We start from the raw sequence: 18,687 nt of genomic DNA on the forward strand, positions 1-18,687 counted from the left end.
CATCGGCCTGTGGACTGAAGGGTCCCAGGTTCGATTCCGGTCAAGGGCATGTACCTTGGTTGCAGGCACATCCCCAGTGGGGAGTGTGCAGAAGGCAGCTGATAGATGTTTCTCTCTCATGGATGTTTCTAACTCTCTATCCCTCTCCCTTCCTCTCTGTAAAAAAAATCAATAAAATATATTAAAAAAATTAAGAGGCATGAGTGAATATATTAGAAAAGAAAAGCCTAAAAGGTCGAGACCCAAGTTATTACATCAAGGATTTAGAAAACGAATAGCCAATTATTCTAAATGAAGGTAGAACGAGGGATGTGATAATGAGTAGCTACTAGTGAGGACAGACAAAAATAGAGAAAAAGCAGCAAAGTCAAAAAATTTCATTCTTGAAAATCGTGAGTAGACAAGGAAAAAGTAGACACAGATCCTACAGACTTTAATTCCCCGATGAGACAGCATCACGGATCCTACAGTCTTTAAACAGATACCACAACGTGATAAACAATTTGAGGCCAGGCCCTGCCCAGGTAGCTCAGTTGGTTAGAGCATCACCCCAATACATCAAGCCTGCAGGTTTGATCTCTGGTCAGGGCACATACAAGAATCAGCCAATGAATGCATAAATAAGTGGAACAACAAATCGATGTCTCTCTCTCTCTCTCTCTCTCTCTCTCTCTCTCTCTCTCTCTCTCCCTTCCTTCCTCTCTCTCTCTAATTAAGACAATAAAATTTGATGCCAACGTATTAGCCACCGGCATGACTCAGTGGTTGAGCATGGACCTATGAAACAGCAGGTCATGGTTCGATTCCCAGTCAGAGCCCATGCCCGGGTTGTGGGCTCTATTGTCAGTTTGGAGCATGCAGGAGGCAACCGATCATAGAGTCTCTCTCATCATTGATGTTTCTATCTCTCTCTCCCTCTCCTTTCCTCTCTGAAATCAATAAAAAATAAGCCTAGCCAATGGACACAGACAACAGGGGGGTGAGGGCATGAGTGGGGGCGGGGGTTGGGGGGTAATAGGGGAATAAGGACACATATGTAACACCTTAATCAATTAAGAAATTAAAAAAACATTTTTAAAAAAATGGACATGTTCAAATGTACAGTTTACTAAGTAGACATCAGAGTTAGTAGAAAGTCTGTGTCACCTTGTGTATACAGTAAGTACACGTAATAAACATTGGCCCGCACATGAGCACTGTGGAACATGAAAAAAGTAAAAATGGTAGAAACAAAGAGTAGAGTGGTTGGGGGAGGGAGACATGGGGAGAGCTTGGTTAAAAGGTACAACCTTCCAGTTTCAAGATTGGCAAATCCCGGGGCTCTAATGCACAGCATGGTGATTATAGCTAAGACCCCGGTTTATCTTATTTGTGCATGTTGCTGAGAGAGAGACAGCAACTCAGGGATAGGAGTGAGGTGTTAGCTAAGGCCAGGGTGGATCTCCTCTTGCAATATCCTATATAATAAAGAGCTAATATGCTAATTAGACCGGATTGCAGAATGACCTTTCAGGACGACCTTCTGGGATGACCTTCCAGAACAACCAGTGGGCAGAGGGTGGGGCCGGGGGACCGCTAGGCTGCCGGGGCTGCGAAGGCCTACCATTGCATGAATTTTGTGCATCGAGCCTCTAGTATAAATATACCAGTTCAGGAGGCTTCATTGGTGGTTTCTTCAAAACACTTATGCACTTACACACACACACACACACACACACACATGCACGCACATGCACGCACATGTGCCCACACGCACACACTTCCCAAGAGCAAAAAACCACACCTGGAGGTTGAAGAATCTCTCCCCCCAAACCTGTTCTCCCTCATGGAGAGCCAGTCTCACCTGGTGGGTTTAAGGAGGGAGACACGACTTCTCGCTCAGGGATTTGCCCCAGCTGACATGTTCACCTCTGTCCTTTAAAATTAATGTGGCTCAGGACACAGTGTTCACTAACAGTCGGCTCCCTGGAGGTATTCCTCCACTGTCTTCTTGTATCAGCTTTTCCTGTGAGGAAGTCTGGTGCCAGGGAGCTTGTCATTATGGCGATTTGCATTTTTCTCTAGAAAGTAAGGTGACAACCCTTTTAGAAACCCAGGCTAGTCCTCCTTGATTTGTTCTTGAGTTGAAATTCACATAAAATCAACCATTTTTATGTGTACAATTCGGTGTAGGATATACATTTTAAAATTTATCTATCCTTCATTCCCCACAAAAGATCAAAATAAAGATTGCAGCTCTCCAGGATTTCATTTTTAAGCATGGACACCTTATCACTTGTTTGGTCTTTTCTCATGTCTGTAAAATTTTCAATTATTTATCTCTTGAGCTGTTACTAGACGTCATTCTCACTTCTTTCCTTCTGACATCAGGGATATGACATTAGCCCTCCTCATTGTAGTCCTCAAGTACCTTACATCCCCACTTCAGGTCTCTCTAAGCTGCATTCTGGGAATTACTTCAGTATTATGCTCCATTTTCATGATTGTCTCTTCAGCTGTGTCTCTTCCCCGAGGGGTTGAATTGTTTGAATGTGCTCATTCTACTGGGTTTTTCATCTTTCAAAGTTCTAACTCATTAGGTTCTTCTACAACAGAATCCATATTCTTCTTGTGTCAAAAATCGAATCCGCCTTTTATGTTCCAGAGATTGAAGCATGATTAATCTCACATTACTCACATATTTCCCTACTGACTCTACTCTATTGCATATCACACTCCCCATCATCAGTAGATTGCTGTCCATAGCACTGTTTGTCATTATCAGGATGACTCTACTGTGCATTCTTTTTTTTGTTTAATTTCTTTATTGATTAAGGGGTTACATATGTGTCCTTATTCCCCCATTACCTCCTCTTACCCACCCCCCAACTCATGCCCTCACCCCCCTGTTGTCTATGTCCATTGGTTAGGCTTATATGCATGCATACACATCCTTTGGTTGATCTCTCCCCCTTACCCCCACCCTCCCCTACCTTCCCTCTGAGGTTGGATGGTCTGATCGATGTTTTTCTGTCTCTGGATCTGTTTTTTTTTTTTTTTTTGGATCTGTTTTTGTTCATCAGTTTATGTTGTTCATTACATTCCATAAATGAGTGAGATCATGTGATATTTATCTTTCTCTGACTGGCTTATTTCACTTAGACTCACCCCTCACACACCTGATCTTCCACAGATTGCTCATGGGGCTGTCCTGGGAGTCAGGCTGACGAGGCAGGGACTGTGGCAGCTGCCCCCGCCCCATGGCGACCACTCACTCAGACTCAGCATCTGCCCAGGGTTCTGCCCCTCAGGGATGGTCCAATGGGAGCCTCGCGGGCACACACGGGACAGACACCCGTGGCTGACAATGCAGGACTTGGGCTGTTTCAGGCCACACCGGGGAGGTTTCTCACTGCGGACCATGGGCTCGGTCCAGTCCCTGAACACAAACATGGGGCGGGGGACCACGGCTTCCAGCCTTCACCTGGCCCCTGACCCCTCCCTTCCTGTGAGGACCTGGAGTCCCTCTCTGTGTCCACACAGGATAGACTCTCTTTTCTGTGATGACCTGCTGATGGCTTCAGACACACCAGGGCCTCCCTCCCACTCAGCTTTTGTCACTGATTTTCCCTGTAGTTCCCTCTCCTTTTGGGCAACTTTCATTTCCCCTTTTTCTGCATTTGTCTGTTTCTAAAATTATAGAACTACTAGTGGCCTGATGCACAAAATTCATGCATGGGGGAGGAGGGGTGTCCCTAGCCCAGCCTGCACCCTCTAGCAATCCGGGACCGCTGGCTCCTAACCGCTCACCTGCCTGCCTGCTTGATCGCCCCTAACCACTCTGTCTGCTGGCCTGATCAACCCCAACTACCCCCCCCTTCTGGCCTGATCACCCCTAACTGCCTGCCCTGCTGGACTGATTGCCCACAACTGCCCCCCCGTCAGCCTGATTGCCCCCAACTGCCCCTCCACTGGCCTGCTTGCCCTCAAGTGCCCCCCTGCCAGCCTGATCACCCCCAACTGCCCTTCCCTGCCAGCCTGATTGCCCCTAACTGCCTCTGCCTTGGCCCCGCCACCATGGCTTTGTACAGAAGGACATCCAGAAGGTCTCTGGAAGGTCTCTCAGTCTAATTAGCATATTACTCTTTTATTAGTATAGATTGTAAGAAGTTTTATTTGGTCTTCAGAGCAGACAAGGGCTCGAGTGGGTGCAACAATCCTGCACTTGACTGTGGACACCTTGATCCTCTCATCGCCCACCCGCTCAGGTCTCCACCTGGTCTGAAGTCCATGTCTCCCTCCCATGAGCCCAGCTCCACTGACCCACAACCACTCTGAGGATCCAAAAGGGGAAACTGAGGCTCAGAGACAGGACATCACCACTCAAGTTTACACAGGCATTGGGTGATGGGCATTTAAATAAAAGTCAGTTCTAAGTCAAAATCAGCACTCTAACCCAAATCAATGTCCCCTGAAGCTTGGAGGCAGCACCACAGAATGAGGAAGAGACTGTAACCCAGAAACAAAGGGCCCTGAGGGGGCAGGAATGACTCACAGGCTTGTTGCCAGGAAGGTGGGGTGAATGCTGTCACTAAAAAAAAAAAAAAAAGTTCAAGAGGGCAGCTATGGTAGAAAGAAAGTCACACCCTAGGCCAGGAGAAGGGACATGTTTCCTTCCCTTATTTCCCTTCATCTCCCTTCTGTCCTCATTGTTACAAGGACATCACCCTGAGCTGCACAGGGAGAGGGTGAGCGTGTCCCTGCTGATCTGAGCTCTGCAGGCCACAGGGACCCACATCTTCCTGAAGTGTCTCCAGGGCCCGGGTGGCACTGTCCATGGTGAGGACCCCAGGGAGGTGCTGATGGACGGGCTGAGGAGGAAGGAGACCCCGGGGGGGGGGGGAGGCTCTGACAGGGAAGGACGTGCCCTGGTCACCTCACCTGCAAGGGGCATCTCAGGAGGCTGTGGGTCTATTTCCTGCTTCACCATGAAAATGAGAGCCAGGCTGCTAGAGAGAGGCTGTGCCCTCGCCTGTGGGCTGCTGATGTGACAACCACGAGAGAAGAAGGGCCAGCCTCCCTGAGCCCACACCCTCTATGTCTGCCCAGAGGGCATCATCGTCTCCATCTGCACACCCCTCACCCGAGCGAGGAGACACCATGATCACCACCCTCGTGGCTGTGCTCTGTCTTGGTGAGATGGGAGCGGGAGGGGAGCCCTGCTCTCTCAGGACCCCAGGACTCAGGGGGCTCATGGGGAGGAGGGTGCTGCTCAGGGTTCAGGGCAAATATCTCACAGGGATTCTCTTCCAGGGCTGAGTGTGGGCCTCAGGACCCAAGTGCAGGCAGGGGAGTCTCCCCAGGTGTCTCAGGTTCCACTCCTCCCTGGGGACAAGGGTCCAGCCCAAGAGCAGCTGGGGATGGAGAAGAACAGTTCTGGCATGACAGTTGGGGGGTATCTGGGACTGAAAAGCTGGGGACTGAGGATGAAAATGTCTTGTGACCCTGATACTTGCTTCCTTCCAGGACCCCAAGCCGACTATCTGGGCTGAGCCAGGCCCTGTGATCCCCTGGGGGAGCCTCGTGATCATCTGGTGTCAGGGGACCGAAGGGGCTAAGGAGTACCGTCTGGATAAAGAGGGAAGCCAACGATGGAAAAGACAGGAGGCACTGGAACCTGGGGACAAGGCCAAGTTCTCCATCTCACACATGACAGAGCGTGATGCAGGGATATTTCACTGCTACTATCTCAGCCTTGATGGCTGGTCAGAGCGCAGTGACCCCCTGGAGCTGGTGGTGACAACAGGTGAGAAGACACTCAGGGGTCCCAGCCTCAGGCTCTGCCCTCAGGAAGGGGGTCTGCTCTCAGAGTCTCTCCCTCTCACAGCCCAGCCCTGGGGGACATGAGGGAGGAGTGAACCCATTTAACACGCTGCCTCCTCCTCTCCTAGGATCCTACAGCAAACCCAGCCTCTCAGCCCTGCCCAGCCCTGTCGTGAACTCAGGAGGGAACGTGACCCTCCAGTGTGGCTCAGGGCAGGGATTTGACACATTCATTCTGACTGAGGAAGGAGATCACAGGCTCTCCTGGACCCAGGACTCACAGCGACAGCCCAGTGGGCAGTTCCAGGCCCTGTTCCCTGTGGGCCCGGTGACCCCCATTTACAGGGGGACATTTACATGCTATGGCTGCTATAGGAACAGTTCCCAGGTGTGGTCACAACCCAGTGACTCCCTGGAGCTCCTGGTGTCAGGTGAGTTCCATTATTGTCCCATCCATGGACTGAGGCACCAGACACATTATTGGGATCTTTGTTGTGAGGGGAGCCCATGTGAGGGGGTAGAGGTGAGGGGAACACAGGGGCTCCTGGGCCAGAGACACAGAGAGATACAGTGAGACCTGGGGGCCAGGTCAGGAAAGGGGTTTATGGGAGGAGCAGCCCCTGTAATTCACGTCTGGTCTCCCCAGGTGAGTCTGGAAAGCCCTCCCTCCTGAGCCAGCAGGGCCCCATCGTGGCCTCTGGACAGAGCCTGACCCTCCAGTGTCGCTCTGATGTCGGCTATAACAGATTCGCTCTGCACAAGGAGGGGGGACGGGACCTCCCCCAGAGCCTTGTCCTGCAGCCCCAGGCTGGGCTCTCTCAGGCCCACTTCCCCCTGGGCACTGTGAGCAGCTCCCAGGGGGGCCAGTACCGATGCTACGGTGGATACAACCTGTCCTCTGAGTGGTCGGCCCCCAGCGACCCCCTGGACATCCTGGTGGCAGGTGAGGAGCCAGTGGGTTCAGACAGGGACCCAGACTCTGCACAGGCCCTACTGGGAGGTTTCAGGGGGGTGAGGCCATAATGAAAGTGCAGGCCCCAGGGAGGGAGGGAGACAGAGAGATGAAGGGTGGGAGGGTAGAGGGGGAGACTCAGAGAAACAGAGACAGACAGAGAGGAGGGTCCTCAGAGAGAGGCCTGGTAACTCTCAGGGCAGAACAAGGTGAACAGGCAGCCCTCACCCTCCCTCCCTCTCTCTAGGACACCTGTCTGACACACCCTCCCTCTCAGTGGTGGTACATTCAGTCACCAGGGTGGCCTCAGGAGTGAACGTGACCCTGCTGTGTCAGTCACAGAGCCCGACGGACACGTTCCTTCTGTCCAAGGAGGGGGCTTCCGGTCCTCCCCTGCGTCTGAGATCAGAACACCGAGCTCAGCAGTACCAGGCACAGTTCTCCATGAGCCCTGTGACCTCAGCCCACGAGGGCACCTACAGGTGCTACAGCTCACACAGCTCCTCCCCCTTCCTGCTGTCACACCCCAGTGAGCCCCTGGAGCTCCTGGTCTCAGGTGAGGGCCCCTGACCCTGTCTGCTGAGCTGTCAGTTCAGGGTCCTGTCGCCAGAAGAACTATGGGCTAAAAGGGAGGGAGGGGCTGTAGGGATGTTCCCCCAGAGATCTTCCCACTTAGCATCTCAGCTCCTCCTGGTTCCACTCAGAATCTGTGGGGGTTTTCAGTAAAATCCAGCAGCCCTGTGTAGTTCGCATGGAGCCTGGGTCTTTAAGCAGGTTGGAGAGTGTGTGGAGTGGGAGAAGGAGAGGGCACCCAGGCCTGGCTTGTAACATAGGGACGATGGCGGGGGTGATGGGGGAGTAGAGGCCGGGAGAGGTGGAGAGAGGACAGGGGGACACTCCCTCAGCTGCTCATTTCCAGAGCCCCTTGGATGGAAGCCCTCACCACACAGGTGGGGGCCCTGAGCCTTCTCAGAGCAGGACAGGTGGCTGCTCTGGCCAAGGTGGGACCTGCTGTGGGTGATGGTGCCATCCCCAACACCTGACTGTAGTGAGAATGTCCCCACCTGTGGGCATCACTCTGTAAGGCCCTGTGCTCACCTGAGACTCAGGTGGACCATGAACACCTCATGAGGAACAATGGGCTTCCTGCTCAGATTCTGTGCAATTCATGGCTGCCCTCTGCATTTTACGTCTTTATTGTTGAGAATATTACAGATGTCCCTCCTCCCCTTTTTCCCCCTTTATCACCCTCTTCCAGCTGACTCCCTCGCTGCCCTTCCCAGGCCCTCACCGCACTATTCTCTGTGTCCATTGATATGCATATATGCATACAAGTTCTTTGGTTAATCTCTTCTCACCCTCTCCTCTTTACCTCTGAGATTCCTCAGTCTATTCCGTGTTCCCATGCCTCCAGTTCTATATATCCATCGTCAGTTTATTTTGTTCATCAGATTCCACATATGTGTGAGATCAGGTAATATTTGTCGTTCTTGACTGGCTAATTTGGCTTAGCATAATAATCTCCAGCATGTTTTGCACACATCTCTCTATTATTGGTTTTGTTCTGAGAACTTTTGAGCAATAGTTATTTACGCATTTAAATTTTAGTTACAAGCATTCAGGAATTAAAAGAGGTAGTTCAACTCCAATTACCAAAGTTGCTTCAAGGGTGTTGTATTTGTGTTTTGTCTTTTACTACAGAACAATTTTTTTTTTAGTTTTTTTTCATAAAATAACCCCCACACATAGCTGAAGAATTGCTCAAGTTGTACATAAATGCATGTCTGTATATTTGAGACCAACCCATGGAACCTGGGCCCTCAGCTGTTGCATAAATATAAGCTTTTATACCCAGATGAGGTAGATTCCATGGCTCAGAATCCCACAGTGAGCAGAGAGATGCAAATAACACATTGCTTTCTGCCATGAGCGACCATATTCCTCACCCATCCTGGCAAAGCCAAACTGTGTTTCAAAGTGACTCAGAAGCAAAGTCTAAACTCAGAAGTCCCAGGGAGACAGAAAGAATCCATGAAAGCAGCCAGGACCCTTCTCCATCAGAGAAAGGGTTCATGGAGGGACTGGTAGCAGTTAGGTCCTGAGAAAAGAGAGAGTTATGGGGACACTGGGCTTGAGTGGCATCAACTCCTCACACAGCCCCACTCCTTTCTGGTTCTCAGGAGCAGCTGACACCATCAGCCCATCACAGAACAACTCAGACCCCATGAGTGGTGAGTAGGAGACACTCTCTGTTATGGGCTCAGCACAGATGGTCATGTCCTGTCAAGGGGAGGTGGTGACCTGGGTGGACATCCAGGGCCCAGGGGTGAGTTTGTCCTGCCCTGACCTCTGTCACCTCTTTGCCCACAATTCCCAGCCTCCCACCCCCAAGACTACACTGTGGAGAATTCCATCCGGTTGGGTGTGGCTGGATTGGTCCTGGTGGCGCTTGGGGTGCTGCTCTATCAGGCTTGAAACAACCACAGAAGGACCCAGGATGCAGCAGGACGTGAACATTGAGGGAACAATGCATGGTTCAGAGAGGGGGATCTTGGGAAGGTTCTGGAAGATAATGTGGGATATATGCTGAGGGACCTGTCTGTGGCTCCTTGCATGTGGAGGAGTCATTGCTCATGTGCAGGGACAGGTCAGGACCTCCTGCCATTGATCTGTGGCCCTTTCCCTGCTGACCACTGTGAGGCCTGTGACTGGTTTTGACTCTCCCCATTTTGGTGAAATTAGCATTTATCCCATGTGGCAGGTACAGGTCCACAGCTCCCTACACTTTCTTGGAATATGTTTTCCTTTATTTCTAACCACACGGACGTTCATGTCTGTATGAAGTCCCCATCTACTGAGTCCAGAGCATGCTTTCTATTGTCATCAGTCTACAAGGTGCACAATCCATCCTGCAAGAGGTAAACCCACAGGAGGTCCTAATGCCCTCTCTGGACTCCACAAGCCCCTCACCTGGCCTCCGAGGCCACCTGTGTGCTTTCTGCAGAAACCTCACCCCTTGGGATGGAGACCTGGTTGTTTGAAGGGGTTGCCTGTTCTGCGCTGCCTCTGAAACCCCCTATTGTACAAAACACAGTGAAACACACAGACAATGTGTTACAGACGTGCTCCCTTGAAACCTATGTCCAGTTATTCCCCGATGGCACTTCAATAAATTTAATTAAAAAAAAACAACTTCTGATTCCTGGCATTTGACAATTTCTCTGGTATATATGCTTCATTCATGGCCAATGTCCAGTGCCCATGTTGTTATTATAGAGGGACCCGCCTAGAATGGGTCAGCCTCAGGCTGTCCTGTAGTTTGTGGGTTCTTTAAAATTGTTAAAAAATATATATTTCTACTGATTTGAGAGAGGAAAGGAGAGGGAGAGATGGAAACATCCATGATGAGAGAGAATCATTGATCTCCTGCCTCCTGCAGGCCCCACCCTGGGGATCCAGCCTGCAACAAGGGCAGGTGTCCTGACAGGGAATTTAACTGTGACCTCCTGGTTCTTATGTCAATGCTCAACCATGGGCCACAGCAGTTGGTAGTGTGTGAGTTCTTGACTTCATGTAGGCAGGCCTTCACAACAGGGTCCAGGTGACATTGAGAATACGTTTATTACGGCTGGGGACAGTGAAACACAAGGAAAGGCTCAGGGTAGAAGAAGCCACAGGAAAGAGCGTAGGTGGGGCTTTGGCACTCTGGGAAGGTTATAGGAAAGAAAGGAGCCAAGGCAGGGACAGCTCCACTGTGAGCCTCACACTCAGCCCTGGACAGATGCTCAGGCCTGACTCGCCTGGATGATTGAATCTGTTTCTCACACACACAGGCTGGGTGGCTCAGTGCTGACCATGGGCTGGGTCAATGGGTGTAGACATCCCTGCTCCCATCCTCAAAACATGTATGTGGAGGGGCCAACACTGCTTCCAACTCTCTCCCTGTTCCGCATCCCTCCCTGCATGTGAGGACCTGCAGAAGCTTTTCTGACCATACAGAGGTGGGAAACTCCCCTCCGAAGACCCTTTGCAAGTCCCAGGCATTGGAGGCCACTCAACTTGGGCTGATTTTCTTTGTTGCTGGAGATTCTGATCTTGGGAACTTTTACTTCTCTTTTATGCATTGACTGTGGTACATAATCCTATATAATAAAAGGGTAATATGCAAATTGACCCTAATGATGGAATGACCATAATGACCACTCGACCAGTCACTATGAGGTGCACTGACCCTTTCCCCTGTTGGCAGGTTCTGATCACCCAGTGGTGAACAGTGAACCAAGGGGTGGGTAGGAGGGGCGGCTGCCGGCAGCAGGGGAAGATATCCCTGATCGCAGGCCAGGCCTAGGGACTGTATCTGTGCATGAATTTTGTGCACCGGGCCTCTAGTTCAGAAACATCATAAGTAGCATTTCTCAGCATAAAGAGCAGATTGGGACTCGGGTGGGCACATCCATTGTCCACATTGACTGAGGAGCAAATAGCTTGATCCTCTCATGTGTCCACCCAGCCACCTTCACCTGATCTGGGAATCAACAAGGATGGATCACTCCCATGGCCCAGGCACCACTGAAGCCACAACCACTCTGAGGAGTTGAGTTCATAACAACATGCTGCAGATGGGGAAACTGAGGCTCAGAAATCAAATGTTACTGCTCAAGGGCACAAGGGCCGTGGTCCATGGAGGGACACTTACATAAGAATGAGGTTTGTCACCAACATCACAGCACTGACCACTCACTGTCCCCTGAGCTGAGGACCGAAGTCAAAGCTCACAGGATGGACCACAGCTCTGCCCCAGGAACAAGGCACTGAGCAAGCAGGACTGAGTCATAATCTTGTTCCCAGGAAGGAGAGGGTGGCTGCTGTGGCAAGAAAAAGGAGAAGGTCATGAGAGGCCTGTGAGACACAGAAAGCCCACACTCTGGGGCCAGGAGAAAAGTTGGTTTTCCTTCCTTTATTTCCCTGCATTCCCCTCTGTGCTCACTGTCACAGGGACATCGCCCTGAGCTAGAAAGTGAGAGGGTGAGCGTGTCCCTGCTGATCTGAGCTCTGCAGCCACAGGGACCACGTCTTCCTGAAGTGTCTCCAGGCCCGGGTGGCACTGTCCATGGTGAGGACCCCAGGGAGGTGCTGATGGATGGGCTGAGAGGAAGGAGACCCCGTGGGGGAGGCTCTGACAGGGAAGGACGAGCAGTGGGTCACCTCACCTGCAAGGGGCGTCTCAGGAGGCTCCGGGTCTATTTCCTGATCCTTCATGGAAAGGATGACCAGGCTTCTGGGGAGACACTGTTCCCCTTCCTGTGGGGCTGCTGACATGACAACCATGAGGCAGGGAAGGACAGCCTGTCAGTGGCCACACCCTGTGTGTTTGTCCAGAGGCCACCACATCTCCATCGACACACGAGAACGAGGAGACGCCATGACTACTGCCCTCTTGGCTGTGCTTTTCCTTGGTGAGATTTCAAGGGGAAGGGGAAGTCCTGATTTGAGAGGGACCCTGCCCCACAGCAAGGCCCTGGTCTGTCAGGACCCCAGGACTCAGGAGGCTCATGGGGAGGAGGGAGCTGCTCAGGGTTCAGGGCTAACCTCTCACAGGGACTCTCTTCCAGGGCTGAGTGTGGGCCTCAGGACCCCAGTGCAGGCAGGTGAGTCTCCCCAGGTGTCCCATGCCCCACTCCTCCCTGGGGACAAGGGCCACCCCATGGGAAGCTGGGGAAAAACACCCCTTCCGGGCTGACAGATGGGGGATGTCAGGGAGGGACGTGGGGTTGAGAGCTGGGAACTGGGGTGGGAATGTCTTGTGATCCTGATACAGATTTCCTTCCAGGGCCCCTCCCCAAGCCCACCCTCTGGGCTGAGCCAGGCCCTGTGACCCCCTGGGGGAGCCCCGTGACCATCTGGTGTCAGGGGACCCTGGAGGCCCAGGAGTACCGTCTGGAGAAAGAGGGAAGCCCAGTGCCCTGGGACAGACAGAAGCCACTGGAGCCTGGGGACAAGACCAAGTTCTCCATCGCACACATGACAGACCTGCAGGCAGGGACATATCACTGTTACTATCTCAGCCCCACTGGCTGGTCAGAGCGCAGTGACCCCCTGGAGCTGGTGATGACAGGTGAGAGGACACTCAGGGGTCCCAGCCTCAGGCTCTGCCCTCAGGAAGGGGGTCTGCTCTCAGGGTATCCCCCTCTCACAGCTCAGTCCTGGGGGAAGTGAGGGAGATGTGAACCCCATTTAACATGCTGCCTCCTCTTCTGCTAGGATTGTATAGGAAACCCAGCCTCTCAGCCCTGCCCAGCCCTGTCGTGACCTCAGGAGGGAACGTGACCCTCCAGTGTGGCTCATGGGAGGAATTTGACAAGTTCATTCTGACTAAGGAAGGAGATCACAGGCTCTCCTGGACCCTGGACTCACAGACACAGCCCCGTGGGCAGTCCCAGGCCCTGTTCCCTGTGGGCCCCGTGACCCCCACTAACACGTGGAGGTTCAGATGCTATGGCTGTTCCAGGAAGAGACCCCAGGTGTGGTCACACCCCAGTGACCCTCTGGAGCTCCTGGTCTCAGGTGAGTCCCATTATTGTTACATCCATGGATTGAGGTACCAATCAGGTTTTTGGCATTTTTGCTGTGAGGGGAGCCCCATGTGAGAGGGTGGGGCGAGGGGAACACAGGGGCTCCTGGGCTAGGGACACAGAGAGAGACAGTGAGACCTGGGGGCCAGGCCAGGAGAAGAGGTTTTTTGGAGGGGCAGCCCCTGTAATTCACGTCTGGTCTCCCCAGGTGAGTCTGGGAAGCCCTCCCTCCTGAGCCAGCAGGGCCCCATCCTGGCCTTGGGACACAACTTGACCCTCCAGTGTCGCTCTGATGTCGGCTATGACAGATTCGCTCTACACAAGGAGGGGGGACGGGACCTCCCCCAGAGCCTTGTCCTGCAGCCCCAGGCTGGGCTCTCTCAGGCCCTCTTCCCCCTGGGCACTGTGAGCAGCTCCCACGGGGGCCGGTACAGATGCTACGGTGGATACAACCTCTCCTCTGAGTGGTCGGCCCCCAGTGACCCCCTGGACATCCTGGTGGCAGGTGAGGAGCCAGTGGGTTCAGTCAGGGACCCAGACTCTGCACAGGCCCTGCTGGGGTATCAGGTGGTGAGGGCAGATCACAGTGCAGAGCCCCAGGGAGGGAGGGAGAAAGAGAGAGGCAGGGGGTGGGAGGGGAGAGGGGGAGACTCAAAGAAACAGACACAGACAGAGAGGAGGGTCCTCAGAGAGAAGCCTGGTGACTCTCAGGGCAGGACAAGGTGGGCAGGCAGCCCTCACTCTCCTTCTCTCTCACTAGGACACCTGCCTGACAGACCCTCCCTCTCGGTGCAGCCAGGCCCCAGGGTGGCCTCAGGAGAGAACGTGACTCTGCGGTGTCAGTCATGGAGCCCGAGGGACACGTTCCTTCTGGTCAAGGAGGGGGCAGCCGATTCACCCCTGCGTCTGAGATCAGAGCCCCGAGCTCAGCAGTTCCAGGCAGAGTTCTCCATGAGTCCTGTGACCTCAGCCCACGGGGGGACCTACAGGTGCTACAGCTCACGCAGCACCTCCCCCTTCCTGCTATCACTCCCCAGTGAGCCCTTGGTGCTACTGGTCTCAGGTGAGGGGCCCCTGACCCTGTCTGCTGAGCTGTCAGCTCAGAGTTTTGTTCCCAGAAACATTCTGCATTGAAAGGGGAGTGGGGGGCTCTAGAGATGGTCAACCAGAGATCTTCCTGTTAGAGGCTCCCCTCCCCCTGCTCAGCCCTCCCCCTCACCTTTATCCAGAAGGTGCCAGGTGGGAAGAGGGAGGTCTGAGGGCCACAGGGCAGATGCAGGAGGTTCTGAGTAAGGTGGGGAACCCCGGGTTGGTCCCAGACTCTCACACTTTGTGTTCTCCTTCCCAGGACCCTCTGGGACCCCAGCCCCCACCCACAGGGCCCATGTCCAAGCTGCTGAACCACAGGGTCCTCATTGCTCAGTGGGAGCACAGACCTCCCCTGAGCCTCTGAGGATCTAATGCCCTCCGTGACTTGAGAGCAGGCTCCTGTCTGGGAGGGCGGGGAGGGGGAGGAGGGGTTGGCAGTCCTAGAGAGCTTTTACGGAAACCATGGGGATCCAGAGGCTCTGAGGATTCACCCACCCTCCACCCATGGAGTCAGGTCTAAGATGGGGAAGTGAGGCAGGTGACAGGTGGGATGGTCATGGCAGAGGGAGATGTTGGGGTCCAGCCTGTGGGAGGACCAGCCAGGCTCAAGTTGGGAGAAGGCAGCCCCGCCCGTTACCCCACTGACCTTGGTTCATGGTGAAGGGGGAATCCCTGGCAGAGGGGTCTCTGTGCTCCCTGAGGTCATGAATTTGGTCCTGTGTCTGGTCCCTGAGCTCCTGTTCCCAGGTGAGTAGCCCTGTTCTGTCCTCTCTGAGCTCCAAGGTCATCTCTGTCTCGGTCCCCAGCAATGTCTGAGATGCGATGGAAGTAGTGGGAGCACTGTGTGGTTCCACAGAGAAGGGTCATCCGCGAAAGGGTGGACACAACCGGGACCACCCTCCCCTGGGACAGCTGGGCCCTGCAGTCTCAGACACGCCTAAGGGAGGGAGGGAGGGAGGCGGCACTATTGGGGTGATGCTAAGAGGAAGTGGGAATTAACTGAAGTGACCAGACAGAGGCCCTGCCCCCTGACTTCTGGTGCCTACACCTCAGACCTGAGCATCACTCTTCCCAGGGGGACATCCCACAGGCGGGACCCCGGGAAATGGGGCTGAGTGTGTGTGGGCTCAGCTCTCCTGGGAGGTGAACTCTGAGAACCTTTTCCCTCTGCACCAGGGGGCTGCCTGCCATGACCTGCAGGGGCTCTTTGATTCCTGACTTCCTGGGGCACCTGACACCTGGCTTGGCCTAGACCTGCTCCAGGTGCAGCCTCTCTGGGCCTGTCCTGCTGCTCCCAGTCACTGTGACCTTGTAGGGATTGAAAAGCTGAGGGAGACAGGGGGCAGGTACACTGAGCATCCACCAGGCCTGGGGGCTCAGCTCAGCAAGAGGAGCCACAATGTTTGGAGACACCAAAGATTTGGAAACTCCCACTTAGCATCTCAGCTCCTCCTGGTTCCACACAGAATCTGTGGGGTTTTCCACTAAAAGCCGGCTGCCCTGCCTAGTTCCCCTGGCGCCCAGTCCCTAAGCAGTTTGGAGAACGTGTGGAGTGGGAGATGGAGAGCGGGCCAGGTTGGCAGCCTTTGGTGCCCAGTCCTGGCTTGTAGCACAGGGACGATGGCTGGGCTGATGGAGGAGGTGAGGTGGGGAGAGGTGGAGAGAGGACAGGGGGACACGCCCTCAGCTGCTCATTTCCAGAGCCCCTTGGATGGAGACCCTCACCGCACAGGTGGCTGCTCTGGCCAAGGTGGGGTCTTCTGTGGGTGACGGTGCCATCCCCACTGGACACCCTGCTGTAGTGAGAAGTGTCTTCACCTGTGGGCACCACTCTGCAAGGCCCTGTGCTCACTTAGAGGTCTCCAGGCCCTCAGTGCTCACCTGAGACTCAGGGGGACCAGGTGAAGCTTGTGACGAACTAGGGGGTTCCAGACGCTGTGCAATCAATTCTGCTCTCTGCATTTTAAGTCTTTATTGTTGAAAGTATTACAGATGTCCCCCCCCCCCCCCCGCTACTTTTGTTGCTCCATAACCCTCCTCCAGCTGGCTCTGTCTCTGCCCTTTCCAGGCCCTCACCACAGTATTCTCTGAGTCCATGGGCATGCATATTTGCATACAATTTCTTTGGTTAATGTCTTCCCTCCCTCTCCTCTTTACCTACGAGATTCCTCAGTCTGTTCTGTGTTCTCCGCCCCTGGTTCTATTTTATTCATCACATTATTTTGTTCATTAGATTCCACATATGTGTGAGATCGTGTCATAGTTGTTGTTATTGACTGGCTTATTTACTTAGCATAATGATCTCCAGCATGTTTTGCACACATCTCTCTATTATTGCTTTTTTTCTGAGAAGTTTTAAGCAATAGTTATTTACGCATTTGAATTTCAGTTACAAACATTTAGGAATTAAAAGAGGTAATTCAACTTGAATTTGGAAGATGCTTCCAGGGTGTTGTGTTTGTGTTCTGTTTTTCACTTCAGAACCATTTTTTTCAGTTTTATTCATAAATTTGCCCCCACACATAGCTGCAGAATTGCTCAAGTTCTACATAAATGCATGCCTGTATATTTGAGATCAACCCATGGATCCTGGGTCCTCAGCTGTTGCACAAATATAAGCTTTTATACCCAGATGAGGTAGGTTCCATGGCTCAGAATCCCACAATGGGCACAGAGATTGAAATAACCCATTCTTTTCTGCCATGAGAGACCATATTTCTTCCCAATCTGTAATTGTCAAGGCAAAACAAAAGTGTGTTTCAATGTGACTCACAAGCAAAATCTAAACTCAAAAGGCCCAAGGAGATAGGAAGAATCCATGAAAGTAGGCTGGACCCTTCTCCAGCAGAGAAAGGATTGATGGAGGGACTGGTAGCAGCTAGGTCATGAGGAAGGGGACCCTGGGCTTGAGTGGCATCAACTCCTCACACAGCCCCACTCCTTTCTGGTTCTCAGGAGCATGCGAAACCATCAGCCCATCACAGAATAACTCAGACCCCAAGAGTGGTGAGTAGGAGACACTCTCAGTTATGGGCTCAGCACAGATGGTCATGTCCTGTCAAGAGGAGGTGGTGCCCTGGGTGGACATCCAGGGCCCAGGGGTGAGTTTGTCCTGCCCTGACCTCTGTCACCTCTTTGCCCACAATTCCCAGCCTCCCACCCCCAAGACTACACTGTGGAGAATTCCATCCGATTGGGCGTGGCTGGATTGGTCCTGGTGGCACTTGGGGTGCTGCTCTATCAGGCTTGAAACAACCACAGAAGGACCCAGGATGCAGCCAGGACGTGAACATGGAGGGAACAATGCATGGTTCAGAGAGGGGGGTCTTGGGAAGGTTCTGGAAGATAATGTGGGATATATGCTGAGGGACCTGTCTATGGCTCCTTGCAGGTGGAGGAGTCATCACTCATGTGCAGGGACAAGGTCAGGACCTCCTGCCATTGATCTGTGGTCCTTTCCCTTCCGACCACTGTGAGGCCTGTGACTGGTTCTGACTTTCCCCATTTTGGTGAAATTAGCATTTATCCCACGTGGCAGGTACAGGTTCACATCTCCCTACACTTTCTTGGAATATGTTTTTCTTTATTTCTAACCACACGGACATTCATGTCTGTATGGAGTCCCCATCTACTGAGTCCAGAGCATGCTGTCTATTGTCATCAGTCTACAAGGTGCACAATCCATCCTGCAAGAAGTAAACCCACAGGAGGTCCTAATGCCCTCTCTGGACTCCACAAGCCCCTCATCTGCCCTCCGAGGCCACCTGTGTGCTTTCTGCAGCAACCTCACCCCTTGGGATGGAGACCTGGTTGTTTGAAGGGGTTGCCTGGTCTGCGCTGCCTCTGGAAACCCCCCCCCCCCCCATTGTACAAAACACAGTGAAACACACAGACAATGTGTTACAGACGTGCTCCCTTGAAACCTATGTCCAGTTATTCCCCGATGGTACTTCAATAAATTTAATTAAAAAAAAACAACTTCTGATTCCTGGCATTTGACAATTTCTCTGGTATATATGCTTCATTCATGGCCAACGTCCAGTGCCCATGTTGTTATTATAGAGGGACCCGCCTAGAATGGGTCAGCCTCAGGCTGTCCTGTAGTTTGTGGGTTCTTTAAAATTGTTAAAAATATATATTTCTACTGATTTGAGAGAGGAAAGGAGAGGGAGAGATGGAAACATCCATGATGAGAGAGAATCATTGATCGCCTGCCTCCTGCAGGCCCCACCCTGGGGATCCAGCCTGCAACAAGGGCAGGTGTCCTGACAG

General features: G+C 52.9%; 1 protein-coding gene across 1 annotated transcript in view; it reads left to right on the forward strand.

Annotated features, from left to right (window-relative positions):
• LOC307115931 (leukocyte immunoglobulin-like receptor subfamily A member 6) overlaps positions 1-18,687 on the forward strand; it is a gene marked incomplete at its 3' end in the record, with an annotated part of 30,432 nt that overhangs the window by 6,247 nt on the left and 5,498 nt on the right. Inside the window, exons 2-6 of the mRNA XM_079799495.1 lie at positions 12,367-12,402; positions 12,585-12,869; positions 13,016-13,318; positions 13,535-13,831; positions 14,087-14,389. Of these exons, the coding sequence (XP_079655621.1) occupies positions 12,367-12,402; positions 12,585-12,869; positions 13,016-13,318; positions 13,535-13,831; positions 14,087-14,389 (1,224 nt within the window). The remainder of the gene's footprint in view (positions 1-12,366; positions 12,403-12,584; positions 12,870-13,015; positions 13,319-13,534; positions 13,832-14,086; positions 14,390-18,687) is intronic.

This window comes from Cnephaeus nilssonii, assembly GCF_951640355.1.
Source record: "Cnephaeus nilssonii genome assembly, chromosome: 20".
Classification (NCBI taxonomy): Eukaryota; Metazoa; Chordata; class Mammalia; order Chiroptera; family Vespertilionidae; genus Cnephaeus; species Cnephaeus nilssonii.